At 54.0% G+C, this 26,095-nt stretch overlaps 1 protein-coding gene across 4 annotated transcripts in view; it reads right to left on the bottom strand.

Annotated features, from left to right (window-relative positions):
• SULF2 (sulfatase 2) overlaps window positions 1–26,095 on the bottom strand; it is a 96,318-nt gene that overhangs the window by 58,345 nt on the left and 11,878 nt on the right. For all 4 annotated transcript variants that reach the window (XM_079784546.1, XM_079784545.1, XM_079784544.1 and 1 more), the window contains exon 2: window positions 12,791–13,066. In XM_079784546.1, the coding sequence (XP_079640672.1) occupies window positions 12,791–12,965 (175 nt within the window). In that variant the 5' untranslated portion in view covers window positions 12,966–13,066. The remainder of the gene's footprint in view (window positions 1–12,790; window positions 13,067–26,095) is intronic.

Genomic DNA, 26,095 nt, shown 5'->3' with positions numbered 1-26,095 from the left:
TCACACACATTACCTGCCTGGTCCCTGAAGGCCTTGGTTTTGCAATTCCTAACGTAACTTAGCTGTTGATCAGCTCCAACCTGTTTGTGGGGTAGAGGGTAGTTTCTATGTCAACAGACATCATGCTTATTATTAATGTGGTGCCTGTCACTGGCTGAAAGTTGGTTGTGTACATGGTGCTGGGCACATGGCATACACCGTTTAACCTAATCCTCCCAACAGCCCATTTACCAGAAGAAGGATCGGGGTGCAGGGAGATTTAAATGACTGGTCGAGGCTGCAGAGCTGGGGAAGTGGGATGTGAGGATTCAGACCCAGGCTTGTGTGATGGGAGAGATGGGTGCTGGGTGTCACTGTAGGAAACATTCAGTTATGTCACGTGGGAGGTGGTGACACTGTACAAGGAAGTGCACAGAGGTCTCCGTGTACTTGAACAACTCTTGGCTGTAGCCAGGCTCAGAACAGTCCCTGGACTGTAGGCACATCCGGTCCCCTAGTCACCCCAGAGGTGACCTTGGCTGGCACAGCAGCCGTGAGAGTGGCACAGGGTCACAGCACCAACCGCCGGGGACGCCAGTGCTGGGAGAGTGGCTCCTCTCACTCCGGGTAAACTCCAGGAGAGTCTCCGTAACCCTGCACACCTTCTGCTTTGACAGGGAGGGAACTGGCCCCCTGCGTGGCGATCCAGGAGGCAGCAGAATTAGCTTATACTGGATCACATGTTCTACTTTCCTTCCATTTGGGGCAAGGAAGGCAAGCTTCTCTCACTCAGGGTAGTGGGATCCTGTTCGATTTTTTAAAAAAATGAAACATTAGTAAATAAGAGTACAGGTGGCACACAGATATGGTAAAAATCGTGCAAAGGCAAGGGGCCGGCGGTGTTTGGTACGCACGGGCTGGGTGCAGCCCAGAACTGTCTACCCGATGAGGCCCCTTGGAAGAGGTGCTCAGAGACACCTTGGGTGCCACACCCCCAAAGCTGAGCTCCCGCTGCCCCGTCCCCTCACGGCTCCTCCGGCAGCTCCTCCCTCTGCCTCCAGCTACTTAGGAAATCATCGTGGCTACCCCATGGCCCCGTCTTTCCATTCCCACATCTAATCCATCAGCGACGCCTGCTGTTCTTCAAAGTCTATCCACAGCAGAGCCCCGTGGCCTCCTCGCTGGGATGGAGCTCACCCTCTTTCCTCTTATTAGGTCAACTGCTTCCGGACTGGACTCTGACTGTTTATTCCCTATGGAGCCGCCAGAGTGCCCCCTCTCCTCAGTATCCTCCATAGCTCCCACCTACTCGAGAACAAAGTCCCCACGGCCACCCACAGGCCCTGCAGGACCCAGCGCCCGCCCCAGCGCCCGCCCCTCCCAGCCTATTCTGCAGCCAGGCTCGCGCCCGCCTCAGAGCCTTTGCCATGCAGTTCCTCCCGCCCGGCTCCCCCACGGCCTGTGCCCTCACCCCTTCTTGTCTCTGCTCAGAAGTTCTCTTCTCAGTGAGGCCTTCCCTGCCCCGCACATCCACAATTTTACTCGCTGCCCGCATGTTTCATATCCTCTTCCTTGTTTCACATTTTCAACTCTGACACGTTATCTTTCTTCCATATTTATCTTGCTTGTCATCCCCCTACAGCCCCAGATGCCAGTGCTGGGAGGGCGGCAAGTACTGACTGTGCCTCACAGCCCCAGCCTAGAACAGTGCCTGGCATACAGCAGGTGCTCAATAAATATTTCTTGAAGAAATGAACCTAGGGCAGTCCAGGCAGAATCAACCCTCTGCCTGCTCTTCACAAACAACGAAGGAGGAAGCCGCCAGTAATGAGATTTCAGCCTCTCTCGGTCTCCAGAGGCGGCAGAAAGGACAAAGCCGCCCACTGACCCGTCCGACCCTTCTCCTGGAGCAGGGAGGCCGCCGCCTGGTGAATAATTCACCTGCCGTCAGCAGCCCCGGGTGCTGCGCTGGCAAAAAGCAAACAGCCTGCAGAACCGTTTCTTAGGTTTAATCGGCACAAAACCGGGGTCCCAAAGTGCTTATATCTCCATCCCACTCACTTCAGAGACGGGAGCGACTGGCTGCTCCGGACCCCTGGTTCCCTGCGCGGTGCGCTCACGCCTGCCGCAATGAGGGGGCTGGAGGAGAGCTGTGTCCGTCCGCCATGGACGCAAAATCGAACAATGCTGCGAGGCGGCCGTGCATCTGTGCACAAGCAGCACTACATGCTAAGCCTCCCCTCGGGGACAGTAACCTGCTTTATTAAAACTGCCAGAGCGACGAGGCCCTGTCAAGCCACATCTGGAACACGGAAACATCTGACCGAGTCTCCTAGCCCGGCACGGCCCTAACGAGGACGGACGGCTCCGGTGGGAGGGAACGACGGGGAAGACAGGGCCACACAGAAATAAAAAGGCCAGTTTTCAGTATTTCACACAAAGCCGAGCCAGCCAACCAAAACTTACCGTGTCCAACACAAACCTGGGGACACGCAGACAAAAACAGACTCGGTTTCTTTCCGTGATCAAACCTTCCGACCGTGCTGGCCAGGGGTGAAGTCACCTCACACCTCTCCGGGACCCCCACGGCCTGGGGCGCCCCACCCCTACCCTGAGGATGGCACTTAAATTCGGCTGCCCAGACCACTCGCCTGCCAGGAACGTGGCATTTCTCCCATGACGCCCATTTGCCCACCCACATGGTGATGGCTTTTCTTTGGTCCTCTCCGTGCACCGCCTGTGCTATTATTTGATACTTGGCTTTAAAGTGACTTTAAAAAAAATAAACTTGACTCTCAGTCCAAGTAACTGTGAAATTCTGGGTTTGATGTGCTAATGACACACCTTTTGATGTCCATCAAAATAAGTTCATAAGTAGTAAAATCAGAATTTGCTGACCTGTCCCCTGAGATGACCTTGCGAATTCCCTGGGCATTTTAGGAGCCACTGAGTTAATTTGCTTTTCTAAAGGTCTGGGTTAGAGTCATCGCTACCTATGGGGACTTGGCAGGTGCGTGGGGAGGGGGGGGCGGCTCTCAAGATTCAAAACCTAATCCAATTTTTGCCCTTCCTGGGCCTTAGGGGGCTCACATCCATGTTCTGCCCTAGAGGCCTGTGCCAGCTGGGAGCAGACGCCAACCTCCGATAGCCCCAACCCTGATGGCACGGGGCACTGGTTTTGATGGGTAACTAAGGAGATGAAGCCTTCCCACGCTTGTTTTCTTAAAATTCTATGGAAGTGATCAGGGCCTGGGATGTGAGGCCCTCCTTGGGAAAGCAGCGAGGGTGGGACCTGTGTCTAAAGATAATCACCTCTCACCTGGACTGTTGCAGAATCCTAGCTGAGAGAGAGACAGGTAAAGTCTGTAGTTCGATGCTTGGCACACAGCAAGCACTTCGTGCATGTTAGCTTTGGAAAATTTTAATTATTGTGGCTCCCAATTACAGTGTAACCCAGTTCCCCGAAGGAGGGCCTCTGGACAGAATCTTGTCTGCACGTGTGTTTAAAGATTTTTTCAGGCTGTTCGAAAGTGTTTAAAAGTTTGAATTAATTGCTAACCTTGTATTTTTAATTGGGAGATTTCACATCGATCCAGCTTTCAGGCTTCGCTTGAAAAATACGAAGATCTGGCCTTGATGGGCCAACAGGTGCATTGAAGCAAAGCTGGCTTTGGAAGGGCCCCGTCCGGTTCTCCTGGGTCCTCACCATGCCCACGTCCCTCACTTGCAACACCTGCCCGGCCCTGTGGGCATTGAGTTTACAACCTTTGGCTGATTCCATTCCAGCTGAAGGAACCAGCTAAGTAAACCAACACCCACAAAGGACAGCTTGAAGAGGGAGGAGCAGGCTGTGGGTCTGGGTAAAGGCTGGAACAGAGAGCCTTGCCCTGCACAGGCAGGGGGTGAAGGTCCCTGAGCGGAGGCCATAGGTGAGAAAGACTCTGTGCCCTGCACCATCTTCCAGCCACTATGCCCACCCATGGGCTGCAACCCACGTGGCAGCCCTCATCTGGTCCTCCAGTGCCCCTGGAATGCCCACAATGTCACTGGATCAGACTGTGAGCTGCCTGCCCAAGGGATACCTCTTTAGGAGCCATCAGACCCCAACCAAGCAGCTCTGTCCCTAGCAGGAGGGTGAGAGAAAGGTGGGGATGGGGATGGGGGGGTGGGGTGGGCGGGGAGAGACCAACAGCAGCAACCGAGTCCACATCTGGAGTCGAGGACTCCGCTGTTTCCCGGGCTGGAATGGGCTCACTGTTGTCCGCTGGCAACAGTTCAGAATGACGACACTGGATTCCTGGGACCTGCTTCTCCAACGAGATCTCACAACGGTGGCAAAGGGGAAACCATTCCCGATTCCTGGATATTATAAAGTCGAATGCAGTTTCTGTCTTTAGCTATGAAGAGCTAAGGCTCGAAATTGGTTCCTAATGAATTAAGCAGATGTCGAAGAGGCAGTATTGGAATTTCATTAATGAACACTGGGCTGTCAGAGAGATCATGAAGTTCATTTTTCCTCCTCTGCCTTCTGCTGGCTCTGGCTGCAGAAGGTTCAGGGAGAAAATTCTGATGAGGTCGTTTTCCGTGGAGAGGAGGTGGCAGAGGGACCCCGGGAAAGGGCAGGTCACCCTGGTCATAAATGGCAATCACTGGTCCCCTCCCCTCTGCGAAGCCCCACCCAGAAATGTTCCTTTCACTTGTAATTCTCCAGCGCCCTTCTTTCCCCACAAGGGATCTCCAGCCTCTGCCCATTTCTCAGGGTGGGCTGCACGGAGCCAGTCCCCTAGCCCCTGGCCCGGTGGGTGATGTTGGCACAGCAGGCCAGTGTCAGTCATAAGCTTGGAAACCGGTTCCTCCGCCCCCCCCGTCTCCCATCTCTGTAAATGGCACCACCATCTGCCCAACAGCTCAGCCAAAAACCTAGGAGTCATCCTTGATTCTCCTTCGCCCCCCTCCCACTTGCAATCCATCAACAAGTGCTGCCTGCCAGACCTTCAGGACAGGACACGCTCCATCCACCCCTCTCCCTCCGAGAGCCCCCATCCTCTCCCACGTGGACAACTGGTCTCCCTGATTCTGCTCTCGTCCCTGGGTCACCCCCTTTCTACCCTTGGCCAGATGGACCGCTGAAAACATGAGTCACGTGCATGTGGCCTGTTCACAACATTCCAGTGTCTTTCTATTGGCCTCCCCCCACCTCCCCTCTGCCCTCACCCCCAGCCTTCTCCTGCTCGCTCCCAGGTCCCGCTGGCTGTCCTTCCTGCCACACATCTCCTGCACTTCTCCTTCTGCCTGAGATGCTCCCCCACCCCCTTTCCACATGAATGACTCCTTCTCACGTGCAGCACCCATCCCACGACCACGCCGCCCCTGCTAGAGGTGCTGCCCTCCCTGGGACCCTTGCTCTTGATCTCGCTGTGGCCACGACCCTGGGCAACCCACGAAAATCTGTCTCCCTCCTTCTCAACAGGTCCTGATTTTAATCTTCGATGCACTTAGCTAGAAAACTAGCTCTCCGAGCCTCTCTTGTAGCTACATGTGGGAGTGGTCCTCACTGGCCTTCCGGATCCTCCCTCTGCCCAGCTCTCCCGTTGGGGAGTGGACCCGGAGCTGTACCCACAGGTGACTTTACCCTCTGGCTTTGGGTTGGGGGTGGCCAATGCGGGGCTTGGGAGATCAGGGAGAGATGAGCTGAGGTTGGGGTATGGATCCTGTGGTCGACGGAGGGGGACAGCTCCTGGTAGGTGGTCTTGGTGTCTCTCGTTTCCAGTCCATTCGCTCCTCTCATCCCCTTAATCTTGGGTGGGGATGCCCCCACTGCTACTAACTAACCTTGGGTGCTGCATTACCACTTGGGACAAACCAAATTTCTTGTGTGCCCCCCCCTTTTTTTTTTTGCTGAGACAACGGGGCTAATAAGCTCTGCCCACGTTGCATGTGATGTCCAAGATGAGGTCCTTCAAAGGAGCCGACTCAACTGGAAGGTCCACCCTTTTGCTCTTCTGCGTCTTTCTTCTTATTGCCTGGGATATGGCTGTGACAGATGGAGCTCAAGCAGCTATTCTGAACCACGAGGATGCCTTGAACATGGAAGCCAGGTGAGAAGCATGGTGGCACAGAAAGGCAGAGAAGGAGCTGGGGTCCCAGATAACCTTGAAGCCACCGTGCCAGGCCTGAACTGCCAACTTCCAGATATTTTTATGTGAGTGAGAAGCAAACGCCTATCTTGTGTAAGCCATTGCTATTTTATATTTTTTTACATGCAGCCGAACTTAATCCGATATACTCAGCTTCCAGAATTGAAGCGATTTCCCAAGTGTTGCTGAATTGAGAGAAAAAAAAAAAAAAAGAAGTCTTGCAGGAATGTGCTTGGCACGTTGAACACCAGGGTGGGTCCAAAGGAGCCTCTTCTTCCCGAGGTAACGGCCTCGACGCGTTTTTCCAGCCCTAGCGAGCAGCGGCTCAGTGTCAGGAGCTGGTGTCTCAGAGAGGCCGAGCTGGAAGTGACCTCCGACCTGGTGTCCGGAATCTGGGCACCTGTCCTGGGCGCCCAGCCACTTGGCCCCTGCAGAGCACCCAGGCCTGCGATGTCAAATTGACTCCGGGACATCGCAGGAAAGCGATGGGATTGGACCCAGGAAAGCCCAAACAGGCAAACCATCTGCAGGCAATCCCCATGCTTCCCTGGCCCAGGCCCACCCAGAACTTCTGACTCTGAAGGCTGGCTCCTTGGATAGCTCCTCTTGGCCGTTCACAGGCATCTGCAATTGACCGGGTCCCCACCACAGCTCTCCCCATCTCCGTACACAGAAAATCCCTCCTTGCAGATGTCTGGGTCAAAATCTCTCCCACCCCACATCCGACCCATCAGCACATCTTACCAGCTCCACCCTCTACGTGCAGCACCTGCCTCCTTTTCCCCACTCGGGTCTGAGCCGCCATCTCCTGCCTGGACCATTGCAGTAGACTCCCCACTGGGCACCTCTCCTGCCTGGACCATTGCAGTAGACTCCTCACTGTAGTCCCTGCTCTATGACACCCCTTTAGTCTGTTCTTCATATAATAGCCAGGGGGGTCGTATCAAGACATATGTCTGAGGATGTTCTTCCTCTGTTCAGTGTTCTCTACTGGTACCCAACTCAGTCAGAAAGCCCAAGTCCTCTCCCTGGTTCAGAGGCCCTGCGTGATCCACCCTCCCACCACCCCGTTACCTCTCAGACCTCCCTCCCTCCGGGTCCCCACGCTCCCACTTCTCTGCCAACCAGGCCTCTTGGCTGCTCTGTGAGCCTGCTTCTGCCTCAGGGCCTTCACACCCACTGTTCCCTCTGCCTGGAATGCTCTTCCCCAGGGGAATCCCCTTGACTGGCTCCCTTCCTTCCTTTGCCTTCTCAGTGAGGCTACCCTACACCACATCACAGCTCTCCCTTTCCCACCCCTTTCCTAGCTGCTTCCCTTCCTTGCTTTATTCTTCTCCTCACTTTCACTATCTTACGCACTACATACTTTAAACGTATTTTTACTCAACTCTTGCACTAGAATGTAAGCTCCATAACAGCAGAGATGGTGCCTGTTTTGTTTGCTGCCAGGTTGTAGGTGCTCAATCAATACCTGCTAAACCCTCCTGTGAGTGAATGAATCTGGTCCACCCTCCGAGCACCTAATTCAGAGAGAGCCTGTAAGGGTGCTGTGGGCATCTCCTGGACTTGACCGCACCCCAGGCATTCCGCCTCCTTTGGGTACCAGCTCTTGATTTTTGCTTTAGAGAGTCACCCCTACTCAGCAATCCTTGTCCTCATGCCAGCCTCGTGGGAGGAAGCATCTTGCTGAAATGTCAAAACACTGCTGTTCCCATTGTACTGGGTTTGGCAGTGACCTTTTCCCGAAGGCAATGGCTACTGGGTTTTCATTTACAACAGTAATTTAGAGCTTCCTTTCAAAAGGATACTTAAGTCTAAAAAAGTAAGTCTAGTTGAAGAAAATTTCAAATAATAGAACAGACGGCCCTGGGATGCTGCAAACATTCCCCCGCTCCAGGGGGGCCTGTGTCTACCTCACCTGTGTCTCAGAGCCCGTCCCAGCCCCCGAGGCTCACCCACGGATCGACCCTGGCAGGGTCCACCGGTCCACGGGCCCTCTGACCAAAGGACACATGCGAACAAGACTTGGCTTCCGTGTGCTTCTTCAGAACGCTCCTCTCTGCTGGTGAAGGCCGGCCAAGACCCTGCTGGTCTCCGAGGTCACCCAAACCCAGGGGCTTTCCCAATGGCTTGGAACATGTGTTGAGAATTGAGGCCACGCCTTCACTACCATGCCCTGGGACCAGGCCCCTTGGGCATTGGACACTTGTGCGAGACAGCTCAAGGAGGTGTGTCAAATGCACGCAGGGAAAGGAAACACGCACAGGCAGCCCTCCCCGAACGGCCTTGCAATTAGAAAACAGGACAAGCCGTCCCTCCTCTGTGCTGCGTCCCGCACCGACTCCCTCAAGCAGACCCTAATTAGGATGGACGGCTGCTTTCCACCCTGGGACTGGAAGAAAGCCTGGAAATTTTCTTAGTCGCGAAGTCTCCAGCCCCGAGAACCATCGGAACTGCCGCACGGATGAGCAGAAAATAGCAGATGATAAATTTTTTAGGACCACCCTCTGCGTGCCAGTTGTCGCAGACTGTGAGATAATGTGCTGGCCTTTTTGGGAACATGCATTATTGATCTGGGTCTGTCTAGTGGTTTATAAAAAGCCCCTCCTCCCCCCACTGCCACCTTCCCCTCCCTCACCTCCTGGAGGAAGGCAGCCTCCTTCAAAAGCCAGTCCTGCCACTGGAGGGGCTGGCTCAGGAGCGGAAGGGAGGATAAGCAGGCACCGATCTATGCAAGCTAGTGCTTCGAGGTGGGAGCTGACAGATGCCACGGGAAACCAGGGCTCTAAACCCACCATCCACCGTATCCACTTCCTGGAATTTATCTTTCAGAAACACTTTCTATCTTTGGGTGTGCAAAGACGTGTGTATAAAGACACTTCTGGCAATGGTATTTGTACTGGTGAAAACTAACAAAAAAAACTCACTAACCATCTATAATAAGAAAGGCATAATATGCTAATTAGACCAGACGTCTTTCCGAAGACCTTCCGGACGAAGCTGGGGCTGCGAGGGCCGAGGTAAGCTGCCGCGGCTGTGAGGGCCGAGTCCCTTGCAGGAATTTCGTGCATCGGGCCTCTAGTCTAGAAATAACAGCCATCCCAGGAGACTGGTTAAGCAGAGCAGTGGTTAAGACCACGGGCTCTGGGTTCAAATCCTGTTTAGCCATGTTCTAGTTGTGTGACCTTGGACAAGAAACGTCCTTTCTCTGTGCCTCTGTTCCTCTATCTATAAAACAAAGAGAATGAATCTATGCATTCAAGTAAGCCATGGTTTTCTTTGCTCTCCTCTCTCCCATGTCCTCATTACACTCACTTTTCCTATATTTGCACATCCCATTGGTTTTGAGAGTCACAGAGGCAGACTTACAATCAGATTCGGGCATGAGGCTTAGTTAGATCATGTTGCTGCAGCAAAAATGTGTTGTTCCTAAAATGGGCATTCACTCACTCATCCTGGTTCAGGCCAAAAATTCAGAAGTCATCTCGAAGCCCTCTTTTCCTGAACCCCTGACCTCTAACCCATCCATCACTGTCCTGCCCCTCCCTCTGCTCTGCTCCGGTCCCAGCTTCCATCATCACCTGCCAAGTCACTGCACCGGCCTCCAAATGGGTGTCCCCGTCTCTGTTCTTGTTCTCTGTGATCTAATCTCAACATCAAGTCAGAGGGATCCTGTTGGAACCTAAGGTAGATCACGGCCCTCCCCTGCTTAAGGTCCCCGATCCATGTCTGTTTCACTAAGAATAAAACTCAAAACCTTCACCATGCCCACAAGGTGCCTGCGGCCTGGTCCCGTCGACTCCTGGCCTCATGTCTCTCCATTTGTATATACCCCAGCTAGCTCCACCACCGCTCACAACATTCCTTCTGTCCCTACCCACCCAGCTCATTTCTAACTCCGTATCTTTGCCTTTTCCATTCTCTCTGCCTGGAACGATCCTTCCCCAGTCCCGAGGCTCCCAGGACAGTGCACTGCACAGCAGATGCTTAATACAGATCTGCTGAGTGCATGAAAGAGCGTCCAGGGGGCCCTGAATTCCCACACATAACTAGGACCTAGTCACTCGAGGGGGCCCCTGAGGCAAGACCCAGGTGCTCTGAAGCCCAGGTGCTACCTGCACGCGCACTCTGCAAAATTCTGCTGGAAACAACACTCACTTCCCTATGGCTGAGGTCTGCAGAAGCCCTGTGGTTATCAGCCACGAGGCATGCTAAACGGTGCGGGGGAGATAGGGATCACGTCTGTCAATCTGTCAATAAAAGCTCCGGGCTCCGATTACTTCCTGGCGGCGCTGATAAGCTCCCTGTGAAAAATCTATACTTGTGATCATTAATACAAATCATTACAAGGGGTGACTTGGATTTAAATAAATCACCCTCTCTTGGCAGTTAAAGGACTGATTCATGTTTTTAATAACCGATCCAAAAAGGGTGTAGATTTGCAGTTGGATCTTCATCACAATCTTACATTTGGTTGCAAAGGCTTGTCCAGTAACCCTTTAATTTGACTGCCTCCAGTGATATTTGGTTGTCCTTTGGGCGTGGGCAGAGGCTAAAGGCCAAACCCTCACCTGGTCAACTATTGGCACTCCTTACCACAACCCGGGAGAGCCTCCGAGATCTGGCTCTATCCTCGCTCTCCAACCTCATTTCGTTCAGCCCTTTCCCAGGCTCCAGCCACATCTGTCTCTTTGGCCCTGCCTCAGGGCCTTTGCACATGTTGTTTCCTCTGCTTCAGAAGGCTCCCCCAGCCCCGCCAGATATTTACAATACACAGTAGTATTGATGATGAGAAGGAAAATGCGCAAGGCTCGTGTGCTGTCCAGAACGGCTGCCACAAGCCACAAATGGCTATGGGCACCTGGAAGGTGAACAGTCCTAATTGAGATATGTTCTAAGTGTAAAACACACGCCAGATTTTGAAAACAATATGAAAAATGTAAAATACCTCATTCATGATTTTTTCTATTGAAAAAATTTCTATTGAGATGATACTACAGGTCCAGTGGGTTACATCAAATGTTATTAAAATTAATTTCACCAGTCTCTTTTTTACTTTCTAAAAAAAATGTAGCAATTAGAAAATTTTAAATTACTTATGTTATCTGCATTTACGGCTGGCACTATAATTTCACAGGGCAGCGCTGGTGTAGGATTTGATGTAGAGAAACGGAACCAAGAAAACCAGTAAATTCAACAGGGAGAAGACACAAGGTAAGGAGAAAGGTTTCCACGTGGGAGAGCCTCAAAGCTGAGCTGGAAACAGAAATGGAGATGGAGCCAGGGGAGGAGAAAGTCCAGCTGAGACTTTCTGGAGGCCTCCCTCTCGGTGGCCTCATTTATGGGGTCTCTTTCCCATGCAAATGAGGCCACCCACAGCTTGGGTGGAGGAGCCCATGTCTTGTTTAGGAGGGTAGGGGGGATGGTTTATGCAATAAACCAAAGGTGCGGCCCAGGAGCGGCTGGTGTGAGGGATAAAGGGGAGGTGTGGAGGCCTTGAGCTGGAGAAGCCCTTGGGCACAGCCCTTGCTGAGCCTGCCATCCGTGTAAATGACCTAAACTAGGCAAGGGCCCCTGTCCTCACCCGCTCCACCTGGAGCCCACAGTGCTGCGTGGGGAGGAAGCTCAGGACTAGAGATGGCCCAGCTCGTCCTCCTGAGACAACGTCTCTGTGAACTGGGTCGGGTCACTACCAATAGGGATGGCTTCCTGCCCCTGGATGCCACCCAGGAAAGCTGAGCCTCTCAGCTGTTGAGGTGGGGGGAGCAGGGGCTCACACATGTATGTGTGTATTCGTGTGCATGGGAGGGTGATTCCTTCTTCTGTTCAGTGTCATGTCAGCACAAACATTACCACCTCCGAGAGCCCCTCCCCTGATTACCAATCCAAAGCAGCTCCAACCACCGTCCCATCCGGCACAGCGCCCTCTTCAGTTTCACCGGAGCACTGCTCCTTCTTGAAGTTATTAAATTAATTAACTAGTTAATTAAGCCCTGACTTTGGCCCGGGCCTGACCACTGGGCACAGAAGCTCAGGCAGGAGAGCAAGTGTGACAGGGCAGGACAAAGCCTCGCCTCCGCCAGGAAGGCCCAGAATGACACGGAGTCCGATGGGTTTCAGTCCCTCTTCCCAGCTGTGGAACCCCCTTCAATCTCTTTGTTTTAAAATACTATAAAACGGCTATTACGATAATACACACAGGCGTATCTAATGAAATAGTGCACGCGAAACTGCTTTACAAAATATCCAGCACCATAAAACCCAAGGAACCACAGCCATCACTTACATGTGAACCTGCAGTCACCCCGATGATCTGTCTCCCTCCCTCCATGAGAGCAGGCACTGTGCCGTCCTCACTCATTCCTGAAGCTCCAGGCCCTGGAACCATGCCTGGCACATGGCAGGCCCTCAACAGAAATCAGAGGAAAATATGAACTGGTCTGAATGTGGCTCCTTCAGAAGAGTGTGGAGAAATCCAGGAAGGGTTTTGCATTAGGAAAAGGCTGGAGACCCCGCACTTGCGCGTCCACAGGGGTGGGCCACCCCTGGGACTTGGTTGAGTCCACTACAAGTGACCTCTACAGCTGGACATGAGCACCGTGTGTCGGGAGCCTTAGCCCCAGCAGATGGCCCTGGGGCCCCGGGGAGGTGGCACCTGCTGGCCGGGAGCTTACCGAGCTCGACGTCCTGGTCATCTGTGAGCACCAGGATGATGTTGGGGCGGATGTTTCTGCGGTCCCTCTGGAACCGGCCCTTCAGGCGGTGGTGCGACAGGAAGGCGGAGCTCCCGCCCAGCAGAGGGAGGACCGAGGCGGAGAGCAGGCACAGCAGGAGGCCGGGGCGGGCCATTTTACGTTTCTGCTGGTCTGTCGCTTCTGGCGGGAGGCAGGAGTCTGGAGCTGCGCCTGGTGGACTTGCTTCTTTGCCCTCTTCCCTCTCCGCTCACGGACCTAAAGGAGCAGGAAGCGAAGCAGGTCAATCTTTCTGTACGGCTGCGATCGCTCAGACTTGCATAATGAGGCGCACGATGGCCTCGGGCACGGACAAGGACAGTTTATCTGATCGGGCGGCTCTAGCCGAGCAAACATCTAACACGGCTCAAGTGACAAGGAAAGTTATTTGCAATCTGCTCAGGCAACAGGCCGGTGGGGAAGCCTCCAGTGACCACTTCTGCAGCCAGAACTGTCCCCTGGACCCGCGGGCGGCTGGGTGTGCTGGTGGCAGCTCAAGCCCCAAATCCGCCGGTCAGCCGGTCACTGAACCACGCAACCACTTCCACACACAGAGCACCTCCAGAGAAAGGAAGGAAGCAGCCTGCTCTGGGGGAGCAGATATTTCTGGCCATCTCTTCTCAGCGGGCAGACAGAGGGGGCTGCAGCCGGCTCCCAGGCAGCCGGTGGCTCAGAGAGGGGCCGGGACAGCAGGGCGCGAATGGCGCCCATCCACGTTGGGCTGGACGACTCCCCATGCTTCAGCCCCGACTCCATCACTCACCAGCTCGGCTTCCCCATCAGTAAGCCCGTGGGGAGCAGGGGAGACACGGCTGTTATTAGAACCTGATGCAGGCGGGATGTGTGTGGAGGCCCCCTGCCAGCACCAGAGCTGGGCAAGTTATTCATATTAGTTTTAGGTTGTAGAATAAACAGAATGACAGAAGAGCTGTCACATTCCACTGTGACCTCAGTCACCCCCCCATCCCACCACACCCCAGATCAGGTCACACGCAAGGCTGGGGGACGGGCGGCGGGAGGGTGAGCTTGGCTCAGGCAGGTCTCTGCGGTCATTTTTCTATTTCTTGAGGAAATGAGCCTTCAAGTCCTGTCCAGATAGAGACTTTCGGTCTCATTTATTTAAGGAGAGAGAGCGAGAGTGTGTGTTTGTGTGTGTCTGTGTGTGTGTGTGAGAGAGAGAGCGCGCGCAAACAGACGTGTTGAGAGGAAACCAAGCTTGATGGAGTCAGGCTGAGTCACCGTCCTGTGACCTTGAAGGACCATGGGGAACCCCACCCCAAAGTCAAGGCTCAGGGAACTCGGCAAGGTCCCCAGTTTCTGCAGAGTGGAATGTTGCCTTCATTTCTCCTTGGGACTACAAAAAAGCCTCTTAAGGGGTCTCCTCCCTGTCCCCACCCTTGGCCCCCTTCCACTATCCCCAGGACAGCCAGCGTGAATTTCCGAAAACTGAAATCAGGTCACACCACTCAGTGAGGACTCGAGGACAAAAGTGAAGGGGCACTCACTCCAGGTTGTACAAGTGCAAGGCACGGATCTCACCCTTGACCCTGTCACCTTCTTGCTTAGACCTTCCCCTGGCTTCTCAGGGCTCAGGCAATAAAACGCAAACTCCCCACCAGGGTCACCAGGGCCCATGTGATCCAGCCCCTGCCCACCTTCCCCCTTCATCTCGATTGCTCTCCTGCCCCACAGGCTTCTTTCTGTTGCTTGGACAAGCCAAGCTTGTTCCTGCCCCAGGGCCTTTGCACTTGCTCTTCCTTAAACCTGGAAGAGTCTTTCCCCAGATTTTGCATGATGGGTTCATTCACCTCTGACGAGTCTTGGCACAAATGTCACCTTCTCAGAGAGGCTGCACTGACCACCTATCCAAAGTGGTGCCCGCCCCCACCCGAGGCATTCTCTGTATTGTATAACCTGTTTTATTTCCCTAAATCCCTACGACAACCGGCAATTGTCTTATTTATTGCCCATCCCCCGCCCTCCTGTCCCCACCCCCATGAAGGGTCAGAGCCATGAGGACAGGAAGTGGGCCTGTGTTGATCACAGCTTTGTCCCCAGCACCTGGGACTGTACTTGGCACACAGCAGGTGCCAAATACATATTCGAATAAATAAAGGAGTGGAGGTTTGGTTAAGGTCCTCTGAGCTCTGCTGGGCTGGCAGGGCTGCACAATAACCTGGGTCCCGAGGCCTCCCCATCACCCTTCCTGGCCGCCAAGGAGGAGCTGGCTACGCTGTGGCTGAAAAGACCCCAGGAAGGGGCCAGGGGTGGCTGATCTTCGTCCCCCGGTCCATTCTCCACCCTGCTTGGTGCCCCGGGAAGCAGAACTCTGGCTGCAGGGCAGGAGGAGATGGGCAACCAGCATCCTTCCTCTCCTCTGCCCCCCTCCAGCAGGAAGTGGCTCCCAGCCCCCCTGCTCTCCGGTCTGGCCGCAGTTCCAGCCGGGGCCCCTCCCAGCGCCAGCTTTCCCCCAGTTCTGGGTGTCTGTCCCCGTCTCGCCTCCCCGAGCCTGGGGTAGTCATGGCTCCCTCTCTTGCTAGTTCCCGAGAGCTGCACCATTCCTTGTCTGCTCCCTGCCCCTGCTCCCTAGCCTGCCTCTGAGAACAGTGCCTTCCTTCCCCTCTCCCTAGGGGAGCAGGGGCAGGCTCTACACAGGGCTCCCCGCCTCAGGGGCCTCCGGCAGGACATCACATTGTCAGGGCAGCTGACAGATCCGTGAGTCTCATGGGACTGGAGGACAAGCACCGACTTCCATCTTCATCCCTCGAATCTGCTGAAACACACATCTCTCGGCAGCCAGAGCCCTTGCATCCGCTGTGGACTGGGCACCTGCTTGGTGCCATGTCGTGTGCCGGCGAAGATGTGGACTTTGGAGTTACTTGCTGGGTGGCCCTGGGTGATACCGTTAATCTCAAGTATCCCAGCTTCTTCCACTCAAAGGCCCCAACCCTGATTTCTGCCCTTCCCAAACAGTCCTTCCATTATTTGCTTCCTGCGCTTTTTTAAATGACCTCATTTGAAAATAAAAACGTAAGTACATGATTCTGAAAAAGGAAACTTTGTATCCAAGGATAAATGGAAAATCAGCAAACCTTCTCTGTAGCATGGAACCACACAGTCAGAGAAAACAGATCCAGTGTTAACGCGGTCTCACAGCATCTAGTTCCTGTTGAAGGCTCCACGGCCCGCCCTGTGCTCGCCTGTTCTTGACCAGGCCCTCTCTGTTTAAGGAGCTGAGCAGGTGTTAAAGGCGGCAAAGCATATTAGCACCACCTCTCCTGGAGGTAATGGGAGGCTTTGGAGGGGTGAAAAGGAGGCAAGCTCTAGCCATCTAATGAGTCCCTGAATTACCCCAGATCATGGGGTCCTCAAATCATGCTGTTTATGGATCCATGTGCCCCCTGGAAAACACACCAGGATGCTTTGTGCTTTGCACACCCATTAAAACGCACCTTCATGTTCCTTCAGGTTGACATCGAGGGATAAAGTATCGAGAGAATTGCCACGGGATGCCCTACAGACAGCAACTCTCTTATACCAGAAACAGTAACAGCAAATGCTTACTGGGAGTTCGCAATGCTTCAACTCGTTTCATCGGCACATCCACCCACTGATAGGACACCCATGTTATGAACGAGGAAGCTGAGGCCCAGAGAGTAAAACACACTTTCCCATGATCACATGCTCAGTAAAGGGCAGAGACCGGGTCTGGCTTGAGTGAGCCTGCTCGACCAGAACCTCCCTGAAGTAGATCTCTGGGCAAGCTCCTCAGTCCCCTCGCCGCAGTTTCCATGTTTGCTAAGTGAAGGAGGAGGTGGCCACCAGGTGCCCCGGGGCCGTTTTGGCCCTGGGCCTGTGATGTGAGGTCCAGGGGAGCTGGAGCTGCAGCCTGCACTGGGAGCCCTGGGCCAGATGGTGGGTGCAGCTGGGAATGTGTGCAGGCACCTGTGCTGGTCTTCTTAGCAAGCCCTGCCCCCCTCTCTGGGCAACTACAGCCCACCCGTCAGGATGCTCCTGCTCTGGCTGGGAGTCAAAGCTCTGCGACCAGAGAACAGGAGTGAATTATTTCATCAGAGCAAGTCATCAATGGGCCGATTTTTGATGAATTCCCCGGCTCCGACTTCCCCTGGCCTTGCGCCCGTCTCTCTCCAGATGCCGAAGGAATCAATGAAAAGTGACACAAGGGATTCTGCCTCCATTTTTCTCCTTCTGGGTAAAAGATCCGTCTCACGGACACCCCCTCTCATCCCACCAGCTTGTGGGAGGTGGGGTCCATCCAGCCCCTTCCCTTCCCCCGGTGTTTTCTCACAGACCTTCTTCCCAGACCAGGATGACATCTCCGGAAACGCTTCTAACGCCCCAAGCATTCGGAAACATCGCCCCGCTTCTGGATCTATCTGCCCGTCTGCAGAGAGGAGCAGGTCTTAGGGTGACCGACACCCCCCAGCCCTGCATACCACAGCTTTGGGGAACACCCGTGACCTCCCCAGGCCTGTCCAGAAAGACTCAGATAGCTGTTTTCCTCTGAGGACCCCCGAATCCAACCAGAGTAGTCAAGAGGAGGTTGGAAATGACCAGGCAGCTGAGGGGGGTGGGAGAGGAAGTGGCCAGAGGCAGAACAAGGCATTGACAGGACAGGAGAACTCACAGGGGATGTGGGAGGAAAGGAAAGTGTGGGGCGTGCAGAGATGCCCTGTACAGACTGGGAGACCCTCCGAGGTGGTCCAGACAGCCTGCACACTTATGTCTTCCTTCATTTACTTTACAAATATTTGTTTAGGGCCAAATATATGTGAGGCACAGTGTCAGGTGGTAGGATAATCCTGACTGGGTTATTACAGCCTCCTAACTGGTTTCCCTGCTTCCACCCTCATCTCCTTCCATCAAGCAGCCAGAAGGAACCTGTTAAAAGAGGCCATCTTCCTCCCCTGCAAAGCCTTCAAGGGCTCCCATCTTGTGCAGAATAAACCCCTCAAACCCTCCAAAAGGCTTACAAGATTATACACGGTTGGCTCCATGCCCTCTCTGACTTCATCACCTTTTACTTTTCCCCTTGCCCACTCAGCATTAGCCACACATGGCCTCCATGATATTCCTCAAAACATGCCGCCCCAGGGCCTTTGCACGTGCTGCTTCCGGCGCTGCCTAGAGCCTTCACCCAGATGTCTTCATGGCCCCTTCCTCACCTCCTTGAGGTGAAAACTGAAATCTCTTCCCTCCCCAGGAGCATTAACAACTTCTGACTAGATATTTTATTTCTTTCTGGCTTTCCTGGACTAAATCATTAGCTTCCTAAGGGCACAGATTTTTGTCAGCTTTGTTCACATCTGCTTCCTGTATCACCAACACCTAAAACAGTGCTTAAGACAGCAGATACTCAAGATATTTACTGACTCAGCAAAAATTGTCTCCCTCCTGGTTATAGTACTCCGGTTGTGATTGGGGGCACTGCCGCTCCCTTCTTCTGATAATGTACGGTTTGAATGTAGGGTGGAACCTGTGACCCAGGTGGAGCCAATCAGCACATTCCATCTCTCTAGCTCCAGCGATTGGCCCAGAGATAGACATGTGACTGAGGCCTGACCAACCAGAGGGAGGGAAGAAATTATAGAGGGGGCTGCTGGGTGCTGGCAAGGGGGTGAACCCAGCCTGGGTACCAACTGGAGCCTGAGAGGGGATGCTGGTGACATAGGCTGAACCAAGTGGCCAGTCACAGGCTGAAACAAGTGCCCCTTGTTGCTTAAGCTTGCCTGAGCTGGGGCTGTCATTTGCAAAAGGAAGCATCCAGGCTTACACAATGAACTCCCAAATATACTAGTGATGAAGAAAAACTAACATTTACAGTGTGTTTATCTTGGGCTCTGCCCCATTTTCAGCACTTTTCCTGTGCTAACTCATGTCACCCTCACAGCAACATTATGAGTAGCAGATGAGCAAGCTGAGGCATGGAGCGGTCCAAGAGCTTGCCCAAGGTCACACTGTGGTAGGCAGTTAGACAGACACGAGCAGAGCAAGGACCATGGCCAGATACAGGTCACCAGGCCGGAAAGCCCTGGGTGTCTAGCAATGGACAATCAACTGTCGGGTGGGAACTTGCCCCCTGGGTGACCTTCCCTCCCCTAGTACATGATAGGGATGGTCATGAGGTTTGGACCCCCTGACCTTTCCTCCCTAGAGATAACATGAAGGCCTCAGCTGTATTTCAGCTCCAGGCCCAGATAAGCAGCAAAACTAGACAAGAGACACAAGGCTGACCTCAGCACCAGCTGCACTGGACAATGACCCCTGCCCTGGTGCCGACCAGCCAATCAGGGGAGACCTAAACCGTAAAAGGACACACCTGGAAAGCTGCTGAATGGTCTACTGAGATCTCCTCCTGGGACCTCCCCTAAAATCTCCGCCCTAAAACCCTCAGAAGGGAAGACCCAGCTCGCCCTCCCTCCTGGGATAGCTCGAAGCCTTGCTCTCCCCTCTAGCCCTCCCTGTCCCTCCCACCCCCTAAGCGTGTCACCTTTGTCTTCCTCACTTCTAAGCTCGAAGGACCCTTCCTTAGCTGCTACAACTTGTTTCCTAAGCTCATTTTTTCTCCAAATTACTTCTTCCACCTCTGTGATTTCATAAATAAACTGGAGGCCCGGTGCACGAATTCGTGCACGGGTGGGGCCCCTCGGCCTGGCTGGCGATCGGGGCCGATTGGAGCAGGCCGGCTGCGGGGGTGGGGGGGGTGGGGGAGGGGGACCGCGGGAGGTTGGCCAGCTGCAGGAGGGTGGCTGTCGGAGCGCACTGACCACCAGGGGGCAGCTCCTGCATTGAGCATCTGCCCTCTGGCGGTCAGTGCACGTCATAGCTACCAGCTGGTCGTCCAGTTGTAACGGTCACTTAGGCTTTTATATATATATTAGTAGCCCTGCGCACGAATCCGTGCGCGAGTAGCTCGCTGCTGCTTGCCTCAGGGGGCCGCCAGGCCCACCGCCGCTCGTAGCTCGCTGCCCCGCCCTCCTGTAGCTCTCCAAGGCTGGTAGCTCACTGCTCCGCCCTCCTGCTGTTTGGTCGTTGTGCGTCACGGTGTAATGCCATTTGCACATTACTTCTTTATTAGATAGGATAGATGATGTTCTCTTCTAGTTTGAGCCTTGGCTCTGAATTCTTTCCTAGCCAGAAGTCAAGACTCTAGGTGGCTGAAGCCACGGGTCTAGCACCTGGTGCCATGGTTCCTGCCACCCACACCACCACCACTTGAGTGCTGAATGCCATCCCTTGACCCCCCCCTTACCCGCCTCTCTCCTCCCTTCCTTGTGCCTTGGGAGGTCCCCTTGGATGGGCCACATTAATGGGCTCTGTACTCTCTGCCTCCTGGCAGGGAGAATGGGGAGGGAGAGGGGCTGGGTGCTTCCCAGATGCCCTCCTTGGCCCCTTACTGGGGAACGACCACACCCTGCCGTTGCTTTACTGAGGGCCGCAGCTCCAGTGGGCGGCCCTCTCCCCTCTGGCCCCAGCCCCAGGGCTGTGTCACTCATTTTCTTACACTCTGCTCACACCTCAGTGGGAGGGCACCATCTGTTTCCTGCAGCACTGACACAGCAGGCAGACAGCACAGCTGAGATCTGCGCCCAGACCTTCTGACCCCAGAGCCATCTCTGGACGCCTACGCTCACTAGGAAAGCAGTGAGTGATACAAGAGGCTGAGGTTAAGTGTGTTGCACAAACAGGAAGGAGAAGGGGGAAACCGCTGGCCTGGGGGAAGTCAGGGAGGGCTGCCGGGAGGAGTCTTCACAGAGTCAAGTTTGAGAAGCCTAAGAGGAACAGAGGTCTGCGGAACCCACAGGATCTGGGTAGACCCTGAAGAAATGGGTGGAGTGCAGGGTGCCTCAGGGAGGAGAAGCAGCTCCCGTCAACAGCAGGCAGTGGGAGGGGTGGAAATGTGTGGTCCCGAATCTCAAGCCCAGAAGTTGTCTAGACAGGGGATGACACACACACATCTGTTAAACCTTACACTCCCCTGGTGTCTCCCCCTCTTCCTGGCCACAGGTTTTTTTTTCAGCCTCCTCTCCTCCTCCCCAGGGCTGTCAAAGAAAGGACGGGAGCCTGTAACCTACAGGCCACCAACTCCCCGTCTCCCTTGCCCAGGTCCAGGGCATCTGGGGGCTCTTGGAATTCCAGCTGGAGGCAGAGAACCAAGCCAGCTCTCAAGAGCAAGACAGGGGGCAAGAAAAGGGTCCTCCGGAGGGAGGAGAATAACATCAGATTTCAAGACAAGGGCTCAGGATCTGGAAAGGAAATCAGGGCATAAAGACAACGGCTTAAGAACCCATTAGTCCACACAACTATTCATGCAACAAGAAATCCTCAAACGCCTACTATGTGCTAGGCACAGTTCTTGGTGCTTCAGATCAAACGGCGAGGTGGCGGGGGTAGGTGGGGAGGTGGGGGGGGGGAGGGGAAGAGTCCCTGCCCTCATGGAGGTGAGATTCTAAGGAGTCCACATATCAAAACCTGGGGTCGAAAGACTCCAGCTAAAGGCGAGAAGGGTCAGAAAACAGGACTGAAGTAACGGCAAACCACAGGTGAACAGTCAGCCCGGGGCCATGGGTTTTCTATATGGATATACAGTCAGAGCTCAAAGGAAGTTCAGAGACAAGATATTCGAAGTCTTGGGAAGTCGAGCATCACAAGGTTTTGCATGTCAAGTGAGTGGGTGTCTGAGAGGCCACATAATTCACACGCTGTAATGTCTGAGCATCTGCTATGTGCTATGCACTGCTTCATGGCCAGTGGGAAAAAACCAGGCACCACTCTCTGATCTCATGGAGCTGACAGGCGTAGAGCAGGGGTCAGGGGGCAGCTGGAGCCGGACTGCCTGGGTTTGAATTGTTACCCCACTGCTTACTAGTTGTTGGGCAGGTAATTTAACCTCTTGTGGCCTCAGTACCTCCACCTGTAAAGTGGCACCACTAACCGCCCTGGTAGAGCTGTGAGGATGAAACTGCTTAATACCGTGAAGCCTTTGCGACAGAGCTGTATACAGTAAGCACTCCATACATGCTGGCTTTGGGCCACCCAGCATTTTCTCACTCTACTTTCTTGTAACCGTGCCCAGTTTTTATTTGGGATCTTTTTCTGTCTGATCCATGGTCCCTAAGGTTTAAATTAGGTCCCAGCTACAAAGCTCTAAGGCTAGACCATGGGACCCAGACCTGAGCCAATCAGGACCTTCCAATCTCCCTACCTCAGTGATTGACCAATCTGATTTTTTAATCTAAGCACTGATTAATCTAAGGCCTAACTCTTTCCAACTGGCTAATTTATTCCATGTCTTTCCAACATCAGGTGAGGGAAGACTCTGACTCCATCATGCCTCACATGGAGTCAGAGCGAAGCCAACACACAGGAGAGAACAGAGCTGTTGGAAGGGAATGGATTTGGGTCTTGAAAACACTGGAGATCTGGATCCAGCTGAGCCTGAAGGAGGATTTACCTCTGGGTTCTTGGTTCATTTGTTTGCACCAATAGATTCTTCTATGTCCAACTAGTTTTCTTTGTTTTTAGGTCAACTTTCTCAACACTATGACTCTTTAGGGACAGGAGTCAAATTCTTTTTTCTCAGGTCACTCCGAGTAGCTCTCTCTGTTACTTGCAACCGAATGAGCCCAGATGGCAGAGCAAGCTGGAGGCAGAGTGTTGACTCAGGTGGCATCCCAGCCACCTTCTGCCTCTGAATAGAGACATCTGACAACACAGCGTTTGACTCCTAGGCCTGTGCCCAATTCTAGGGCTTATCAAAGGCAAACTTCCCTCATTCTTATTTGTTAATTGATAAAAGCAGTGCAGAGAAGTGGAAGGAACGTGGGCGTGGGAGTCATGAATTCTGGTCCCGATTCAGCCTCAGTGTCCTCATCGGCAAAGAAAAACAGACTATTCCCTGGGTGTGGCCTTCAAGTTTGGGATGGGTGGAGCGGGACAGGTGGAGAGCGAGCCTTCCGTGGGCCCCCTTCCTGATGCAGGCCTCCCTGTCACTCCCAGCCTCGCTCCCAGGTTTATTCTCTTCAGAGCACTCATCACAGCTCGCAATGCCTCGATGCACACTTAAGGTTCAGGTTTCTATTTGGTGGGGGGCTGCTGTTCCCACTGGAAGCTCCACATGGGGGTGGGGGGGCTGTTTCCTTCTAACCCCACAGCCCCAGGCCTGGCGCAGCCTGGGTCCTCATTCTTCCAGCCAACGAACATTTACTGAGCACCTACCATGCACAGGCCCTATGCTACATGCCGAGGATCCAGAAAGGACCATCATTCATGGATCAGACAGCCACATCCTGAGGAGGTGACGCAAGAGAGGGAGGTAGAAGTTCTAGAGGGGGGAAGGCTGCAATTTTATATGGGGGGGGGGGCGGGCAGCAAAGGCCTCTCTCCAAGGTTACATTGGGCAGAGTCCTGAAGGAGAAGGAATGTGCCCTGCAGATATTTAGGGAAACGGTGCTCCAGGCACAGGGAAGAGCAAGTGCAAACGTCCTGAGAGAGGAAGGTGCCCGGGTGTTTGAGGAACATACAACGGGCACTGAAAGTGAGGAGGTGGGTATCCTATGGCCTTCTTGGAAAACACAGCAGACTTGGCCAAGTCACAGAGGCCTGGCACGGCAGGGGGTGAGAGCCTGTGGGCCGCTCCCCTGCACATCACCCCTGCTAGGAAGTGAAACTCCACGCGTGTGCGTCAGATTCAGCCTGCCTGCGTCGGCCAAGCTTCTTGTGGCTGGGGTGACCTGCAGGCTGTCCCGACCCCGCTCCTCCTCACACGACCCGAAGAGGTTACATCAGTGGGTCGCTGGCAGGAGGTTCTGAAGGGACCCGAGAGGCAAACAGAAAGGCTCGCCCCGGACGTGGAAGCTACAGCAACAACCTCCCCTCTTCACGTCAGAGCACGGCATTGCCTCCTCCTATCTGCACTGAGAGCATGTCTTCATTCTCACTTAAAAAACCAAACAAAAACAAAACCCCAACACTTCCCTCTGCCCTGCTCTTCAGTAGAAAGGAAGCCACTTACAGCCAAACAGAAGTGGGGACTGATCTGGGGGAAGTGGCCCTAACTTCCCCGGGCCGTCCCCGCTGATGAGAAATGATGCTCTCAGGCTCTGCCCTTTGTCCGTGAGCTCAGGGCCACCAGGGACAGGGAAGCCACCCAGGAGGGGAAGTCTCATCGGGTGGCCGCTGCCTTGTCTGTGGTGGGAGACTTACGCTGGTGGGGTGCCGGGCCAGGGGTCCGGGTTTGGGAGGGAGAGTAACAGGCTGGCTGGGCGGGAGGGGTGCAAACAGCTCCCAACCTGCTAGAGCTCGGCCGAGGCAATGCGGCTTCTCCGGACCGCAGCCACTTCACAGGCAGCGCCCAGGACGTGCCCAGTGGCAGGGCTTCTGCTGTGGAAGCCAGTGGTCTGCTCCGAGAGGGGTGACATGACAGAACTTGGCCTGGGCACTCCATCGTATGTCAGGAGCTCGGAAGCTCTGCTTGTCACCTGCTTCCAGGTTTAGCTTCAATTCACTCCCTTTCTTCTTTCAGCAAATGTATCGACAGAAGAGATGGGGAATGAGCATCATGTGCCCTAAACCAGGGTCTCTCACCTTGGCACTGGACATTGGGGCCAGGTCACTGCTTTCTGTGTGGGTCATCCTGTGCACTGCAGGGTGGTTAGCAGTATCCCTGGTCTCTACCTGTTACAGGCAATGACCCTGTGGTTCAACTCTTGCTTGCCAGGGGCACGGAGCTTTTTCGTACACGGGGAGCAGGCCTCCTGAATACGAGGCAGGAGGGGTTAATGGGACTCCCTCTTTGATGTTGGAGGGCTTGGAAGAGAGAAAGGGAATGGCCTGCTCACTGAGGTTCGCAGTCACTTACGACCCATACAAGGACCCCTAGAAAGAGGGCCGCCCCTGGGTCCACACCATGGACTGGGACCCTGGAGCCCCGAGGGCTGGCCCCAGGCCTGGTTCCCAAGGCGTCTGATGCTGTTTGGTTACCTTTGGAGAGCGACACCTGTCTGCAGCACCTTTGTCTAAAGCGGGGAGACCAACGCAAATGCACGCAGGTCCAGGCAGGAGAATTAAGTGAGTGATGTGGCTGGATCTAGGGGAACAGGGAAGGGTGGGGACTGGACCTCACTGGAGACACGGTTTCCAAAGTGAAACATTAAGACATTTTAAATACGGAGCAGGCGTTGGGCTGGGAGACTATCTGTAACCCTTCAAAGCCACCTGATCTTTTCCGAGCGCCTCCTCTGTGCCAGGTGCTGTGAGGGATGCTGGTTAACAGCAGTGGACATAAGGCAGACCAGGCCGCTGTCCTCAAGGAGCTGACATTCTGGTGGGGAAGACAGGGAATTAACAAATGAAGATGAATTTCAGACTTTCTTAAGAGCTTTGAGGAAACTTATCAAGTCACAGGATAGAGTAAATTGGGGGAGGCCTCTAGGAGGAGGTGCTGTTTGAGCTGAGAACCAAAGGGGGGTGAGAAGTCAGTTGCGGGTGAAATGCTTTCTAAGCAAAGGAAAAAGCAGTGCAAAGGCCCTGTGGTGGAAATGAGCTGGGTCTGTTTGAAGGGCAGTGTAAAGACCGGAGTGGCAGGAGGAAGGAGCGGAGTGGCAGCCTGGCATAGGTGAGGCCGGACCGCCTTCCCCCAGCTCACGCCTGCCAGGTAGGCCACGCCTGCTGCCTTCCTCGGTGTTTAGGGGAAATGGGAATCAGATACAGAAATTCCCACTTCTGTTCTTTGTTCTTTTGTCTTCGCTGAGGACAAAGGCTTCCCTGGCAGCAAGTTACAAAGTTATTTCTGCAAAAGGCCTTTGGCCAAAAGCAATAAAGTCGGACCTGAACAGAGTCATTATTCACGCCTAACTGTGGGCTGGTTCCCAGCGCAGACTGCCGGTGCCAGGACTTGACAATTCCAGGCACACCCCCTCCCCATTTTTAACCCCACACTCTCTCAGTACTGTTTCTCCCCACAGAACACGTATTTATGTTTCCAGAGATTGTAGCTTCCTCCGAGAAGAACATAAAAGGGATAAAAGGCTATTTTGACGGGCCGGTATGAATAATCCAATTATTTCTTCCTTCCCACCCAATCCACAGCCGTGTGCTCCATCCTCGCCCATCATGCCCCTGCTATTAGCAGATAGCTTCTCATTAGCTCACCTTGGAAACGGTCCGACGCTTACAATTATTTGAGATGCTTGTCCTCATAGGCAGGGAGGGAGACTGAAGCTACGT

Source organism: Cnephaeus nilssonii (assembly GCF_951640355.1).
Source record: "Cnephaeus nilssonii genome assembly, chromosome: 11".
NCBI lineage: Eukaryota > Metazoa > Chordata > Mammalia > Chiroptera > Vespertilionidae > Cnephaeus > Cnephaeus nilssonii.
The sequence above is the reverse complement of the archived record's forward strand: the minus strand, read 5'-3'. Positions and strand labels throughout refer to the sequence as shown.